Source organism: Citrus clementina, unplaced genomic scaffold (genome assembly GCF_000493195.1).
Source record: "Citrus clementina cultivar Clemenules unplaced genomic scaffold, Citrus_clementina_v1.0 scaffold_9, whole genome shotgun sequence".
Taxonomy (NCBI): Eukaryota; Viridiplantae; Streptophyta; class Magnoliopsida; order Sapindales; family Rutaceae; genus Citrus; species Citrus x clementina.
The window spans coordinates 1,880,958-1,887,615 of NW_006261964.1; the positions used below are offsets into that span (position 1 = coordinate 1,880,958).

The 6,658-nt window shown below is 34.3% G+C and overlaps 1 protein-coding gene across 2 annotated transcripts; it reads right to left on the reverse strand.

The window, feature by feature from the left end:
- Window positions 1-5,251: 5,251 nt before the first annotated feature.
- Window positions 5,252-6,658, reverse strand: LOC18032604 (protein SRC2). Of its 2 annotated transcripts, XM_024186326.1 has the most exons (2): window positions 5,749-6,658; window positions 5,254-5,685 (listed from the first exon to the last, which is right to left on the reverse strand). In XM_024186326.1, the coding sequence occupies exons 1-2, from the start codon at window positions 6,378-6,380 to the stop codon at window positions 5,499-5,501; spliced, it is 819 nt and encodes a 272-aa protein (XP_024042094.1). In that variant the 5' UTR covers window positions 6,381-6,658; the 3' UTR covers window positions 5,254-5,498. The 2 variants fall into 2 exon arrangements, with proteins under 2 accessions (XP_006419602.1, XP_024042094.1); XM_006419539.2 differs by having other exon boundaries at window positions 5,252-6,658.

Here is a 6,658-nt window from a genome sequence, read left to right on the forward strand (position 1 = left end):
AAGTTTTTATGTCTCAATTTTTATACTCGATTTTATAATAAGCATTTAAGCTTATACGTTATTCGGAAACTACAATTTTATCAAAGGATCAAAATCAAGATAAATTTATGGCTACAGCTTTATTATCTCAAGGCAAATCCATTCATTCCCTGCCCCCACAAATTTCAATATATAGCTCTAATTGGATACAAGTCAGCAAAATTTCAACCAAAAACCCCACAACTGAACCACCTGCACTGATGATAAATTTTTTGTGAGAGGCATGATACAATGAGAAAGAGAAAGATTGTTAGAGTTTGATATTCTTTTTATGCAGGTTTTGTAAGTTTATATGGTGGGGTGTGTGGAAAAATGATAAAAATTATAATAAAGAATAAAATGGAGATCAAATGAGATGTATTGAGAGATTAAGATTATCTTAAAATTTTCAATTGAATTAAGAAGTGGGGGTTAGTAAAATAAAATGAGAGGGTCAAATATCACAACTCATCTTATAGGATTTTAGTGAATTATTGAATTTTGAGAGACCGACAAAAGCCCAAACATGGGTCAAGAATTATGAGCTATTGGATAAATATTCTACTTTAAAGTTAAGAATAAATGATCTCCCTAAGTTACATGCATGTAACTTAGCATTAGTCAAGAATAAATATTAACATTTATACATCATGATAGGATTTTCAAACTCATCCAACTCTTCTAAACTTTTAAATATATAATGTAACATTCGTATTAATAAGAGTAAGAAGTTGATTTGTTTATTTTTATTTTCTTATTTAATCACCATGGATGGTGAAGTTAAGTTTTGATTAAAAAAAATTGTATCATGAAATAATCTTGATCCATGCATCACATTACTAATGGACTCTAGTGCAATATTGGTAAGCCACAATTGTTAAGGGTTTGATAGTTTTTTTATTTGAAATCTTCATTTTAATTATTTTTAGACATTTAGAGTTATAATTTATGTCTGATTATAAGAAATTTAGGTGTGAATAAAAAATGTTAAATATTCTAACTTTTACCTAAATGACAAAACATATGAATTAAACTTTAATATTTTCTCTCGTTAATACTTCTATTAAATACATTTGTTTCCTACTATATAAATTACCCTTTGATTATTTTTTTTATTTATCCATTTTTCATTGTTGTGTGCATATTCAACTATCCATTTTTTTTATTGCAAATGAGAATTTTACATATAATAGGACTTTAGATGAGAATGTTTTATAATATTTTTCTTTCCAATAGATTTAGAATATTATTTAATATATTAATTTTAGTTCAAATGATTAAACAATTCTTAGTTGGCTTACGTAATTAACAACAAAAAATATCATATAATATACTAAAAGTACATTATAAATGTCATAGACATTAATATAAAAAATACATTTGTTAGATATATTTTTATTTTTCAAGCTTTGTTAAGGTACATATCATCAAATTTATTTGAGTAATCAAATAATTTATTTATAACTTATCATGTGTTTAATAAATAAATATAAATATTGTTAATACTTAGGAGGCTATCATATTTCGGATGTTTTCTTTTTAAAAAATAAACAATAACACTTATATTCAAAGTTTGAAAAAAAGAGAAACAAACTTGTCATTCTCACACACACACACAAAGACTTATTCAGATTTAAGTGAAATTCAAACTCATTTAAATTTCAAATTAAGAAAAAAAAAAAAAACAAACGCTTCGTAAGTAAATTGGTCATGCTAATTCCTCCATTCAATATCACGAAACAATGTGGACATGCGCGTAGTTAACGTATTCTATCTAGGCAAATGCTATGTTACAATTAATGTAACATACACACTCAACAACAACCACACAAATTGTGTGGGGCTCCCTTCTATCTAAAACTAAAGCTATCATTTTTACAAGCTCGAGTTATTTACAAAATATAAACTTTTACCTTGTTGTTATAAATTCAACACGGAAATGCTAGGAGCCGTGTTCAAAGTCCGCGTATAAATGTTCGCACTAACGAAGATAAGACCGAATATTGAAATTCAAAAGATCTTTCCTTGAATTCAAGAAACTGTGTGGGTATTAAGACTTGAGAATGCAAAAGGTTCAACTATTAACCGTTGCAAGAGAGCAGACTTCAAATAAAAATCATAAAACAGACAAAGCAAATTTCAGATGCGTCCATGCTACATAAACACCACTGTTCAAAGCAACCCTTTTTTGATCTCTTTGACACTGATATGAATGAATCTCAATGAGGCAGATTCAAGCCTTCTGCAACTTTAACAGTTGCATGCCAGAAGCAATGTCATTCCACCAAGCATTAGCACACGGCCGGGGGGTTACCGCTGCGGCTTTTGGGGTTCTCATGAAGTAGACAAGACATGGTATGTACTGCATATCAGCCATTGTGCAATCATCACCAGCAAGATATTTGGATTTAGACAATCTTTCTTCACACACATCAAGCACTTTACCGAGCTTCTCCATTTCAGCTTCTGTTATTTTCTCATCAGGAACTAACCCTCTTAATGGATGCAATATCAATTGGCGAATTATTGATCTTATTGGACCATCGAATTGGTGCTTTTCTATAATTGCGGACTCTTTTGAGGCAACTAGACCGCAGCAGATCGGTTCCTCTTTCCCTGTACTTGCATGCCAAGTACTTGCAAATGGCCCTTGATTCTGCAAATAAAAGTGAATTAGTAATCAATAAATATGTTTAAAGCTATTTGCAAGTTAATAAGATTTTCCTCCCGAAAGAAAAACAAAAACAAAAGATAAATAAATGGGGTGTGGTGGCTAGGTTCTACTCTTTTATCCTGTTTATATAACATGCTAGTTGATTTAAATGCTAACATCTCTTGGGTTGGCACAAAAATTTTGGATTTGAACCAAAACTTACATGATACAAAAAACAAACAAAAGGTCATTGGGCTAGAACTCAGCTGGCCATTAATTTTTTTGAGGTTAATACAACATATTTAGATTCAAATCCCACTTAATATAAAATCTCTTAGAATAATAGGTGATCTAATAATAGGAGAGATCAATTGTACTTGAACTTGTTCATCTGAGGTAAAACTTCTTAAGATAATAAAAGTAATCATCCGTGTTTAAACTCTACTTACAGAAATGAAAAAAAAAAAGTTTTTGTTGATCCCATTATGATTAAAAAAAAATAACAAAGAGTGTATCGCCGCCGTCCTCCATTGCAAGCATGAGCCCAAATGGCTATAAAGAAAATGAAACAATACAAAATTACCTTAGAATTGTGGAAGTACTTATGGTAAATAAGAGAAAAATGAAAAAAAAAAATGCTTCAGTGGGTCTTTACATTCAGAGATAAATAAGGTTGGTGCATATGGGCACCGTTAACAATATCAACTGGCGGAAGCTCATATTCATCAATGTCTTTCTCATAGGCAGAGCAGCACTCGTGCTGTGCAGCTGGATGATGCCGTGCTATGAACTTTAACTGCCATTGCTTTTGAGCTAAGCAATAGGAGAAAGTAATGGCAAAAAAAGGAAGGGAAGATGCTGCTTGAGCTTTAAAGCTTGAGGTTTTGATGAGTTAAATAGACAAGTGGAAATCAACAGCTTGTGGGTTGTTTTATATAATCTATGTCCTGCATATGTTGGTTCTGTCAAGTTGTAGACAAAAGTTTTTGGTTTATATGAAAGGGATCCTAAAACAGAATATGAATGAGAATGAGATCCAAGTAAATTTCACGTGTGGCACATTCACAGATGTTGGAAGAGTCTGGTTTCGCACAATGTCAGCAAGAAAATTCATTTTACAAGAATCCATCGGTTGCCGAGGGTCGTCACTTTTGCTGACATAATTCTCAACGTTAATTTTTTTTTCCTGCTACTGTTTATTGCCTTTTCTGTATTCGTTTACAAAGAAAGCATCATTGTCACTTCGAGGAGGAGTTGACACAAAAAGAATTCAAACAAAATATGGTGGCTGATGAAACCCCATGACCCCTTTAGAATAATTGCTTTAAACTTGAAGCAACTTTAAAAATTGTCCGCAATTTAATTAAGTTAAAAGTGCAAAAGCAAAATATTCTTATCGTTCGACATTTTATTCTTTAGATGCAAAAACAAATTTTGCAGAAAGTAACAAAGTAAGTAAAACTCAAAATTCTATTGAAGGTGCATTTGAGATTAATGTTGGACTGCTGTAATTTAAGTTATTACATTAAAGTGTTTGGTAAATATAGTTTGGAAGCTGCGTTGATATAATTTTTTACTAGTATAATAGAAAACATATTATATTTTTAATAATTTTGTCAAAATCATTATTTAAAATTTACATTCACTACTTGTTATTAATTTTTGTTTCATAATTATAGTTTTTTTTATAACAACTGTAATTTAAAAGTTATATCACCTAAATTCCAATTAGGACCTAAGAGAACATAAAATACAAAAAATAAAAATTCCCAAAAATCTCCTCCACCAAAATTGAGTAGCAGCAAAAATAATATCTTATCAAAAAACCCAAAACATTCCTCCAAACAACTTTAAACTTCAAGCAACTTTAAAAATTATCCGCAATTTAATTAAGTTCAAAGTGCAAAAGCACAATATTCTCATCGTTCCACATTTTATTCACTAGCTTTTTCAAGAATTAACAAAGTAAAACGCAAAATCCTACTAAGAGAATATAAGATATAAAAAGTGAAAATCCCCAAAATCTCCTCCATTAGCATAAAAGATAATATCTTAAAAACCTCAAACATTCTTCCGCGCAAACCCAGCTCCAAACCCCATTCCCCATGTTATTCCTTAATATTGTAATCATTCTCTCATACGCATTCGTGTCAAAAAATTAAAACATTCTAACTATAGATGAAATTTTGCGGCTTAGGCTCCCAAACCAAAACCAAACCTTAACTTAGTGACATCCAACGGATAATCTCACTTGAGGTTCATTCACATACAACACTTTTCAAGAGCCTAGTTTGGTTTGCCTCAATGGTAGCAAGAAATTTTAGAGACAAGATTGAACAAGCACCCATCATTTAATCCTAAGTGCTATAGCTAAGTTACTAACATTGCCATTTTTATTCATGTGGGTAGAGAACAAAAAGAATTCAGAGGCCCAAGCGAAAGCAACAATATCACTTCAAGAAGGATCCCAACAACGGCCATAACAGCACCTCATGGCCCCTTCAGAATAGTGAAGTAATAAACTTGAAAGCTGTTTTAAAAATTTCCCATTTATGTAGTACATAGATCACAAAATTTGAGTGTACATAAACATTAAATCGCTCATTTTCATTGACAACCATTAAAGTGCAAAGCAAAATATTCTATATGTACATTCCACATTTTATTCTTAATGTACGTAAGAAAAAGCTAATATATATAACAAAGAGAAAAGCAAAATCCAAAATAACTAAGTCTAAATACCATATGGCATTTAAAAAAAAGAAAGAGGAGTCAAAATACCGTAATAATAATAATAAACTATCTAAAAAAAAGTAGAAGATAAAATTCAAAAATCAAAATCTCCTCCGAAGTCTCCATCATAATCAGCAGCATCAGAGACAATATCTCCGATTAAAAGCCCACCAAGCATTCCGCCAAGCAATCCAGTTCCAAATCCCAGTCCCCCATTACTCTTCTTCTGTGGCTTCACAGGCGGGTACCCGTATCCCTGTTGTGGCGGTGGAGGCGGGTACCCGTATCCCTGTTGTGGTGCAGGCGGGTACCCGTATCCCTGTTGTGGCGGTGGAGGCGGGTACCCGTATCCCGGTTGTTGCGGTGGGTATGCACCATTCGGCGCCGCTCCTTGAGGGGGTTGCGGTGGGTAACCGTACCCTGCCTGAGGCGGCGGGGGGTAAGCGTAAGGCACAGAGCTCGATCCGGCTGCCATAGGCGCCGGATAAGCAGTCACGGGCTCGCCGGCCTTGGCGTGCGTTTTCCCGACGGTGGGTTCACTGAACTTGTACGAGAAGTGTAACTCGCCCTTGGGTTTTCCCGACGACGAGCGGACTTGGTAAGTAACGAACTTCATCGATTTGGCGTCTCCCGAGGAGGAGGAGGAGGAGGAGGAGGAATCCAAGAGCTCCTTGATCGGGACGATTACTTCGCCGACGGTTTTATCGCCGAGTAAGCCGTCGCTCTTGATCTTGAAATCGAGCGTGAGGCGATTCTGCTGGGCCAAGGACTCGTTGAAGGTGAACTTAATCGGGAAATTCCACGTGGGGTTTGAACCGCCGGATCGGTCCACGTGCGTCTTGACTTTCTGTTTCTTGATGGTGTGGTCGCCCGAGATCGAAACGACGGCGTACACGTCCATCTTGGAGATGAAGTGGACGTCTTTGAGGTGTTTTGCGGAGATCACGTTGAGATCTAAAGTTCTGTAAGAGGCCATAATTGCTAATAACTTTTGAGAGAACTGAAGATTTTTCAAAAGATCGCTTTCTGCGGATTGAGAAAATTAGCGGAGGCTATAACACGATGCGGTGTATTTATACCGTCAATGCGGACTTATCCTCCGGCCTTTGTAAAATACCAAGGAAAAGCAACAAAGTCCGCGTCAACGCGTTTGGTTGGGAACTGTGCGCCCGTAAACAACATAATAACATTCAGATCCATAGCTTTTCCATATTTTTTCAAATGACGAAATATTTATATAGTGGATGAGGTCTT

What these genes read in the sequence shown, in the direction of transcription:
- LOC18032604 (XM_006419539.2), bottom strand. Translation starts at nt 6,380, where the DNA reads ATGGCCTCTTACAGAACTTTAGATCTCAACGTGATCTCCGCAAAACAC.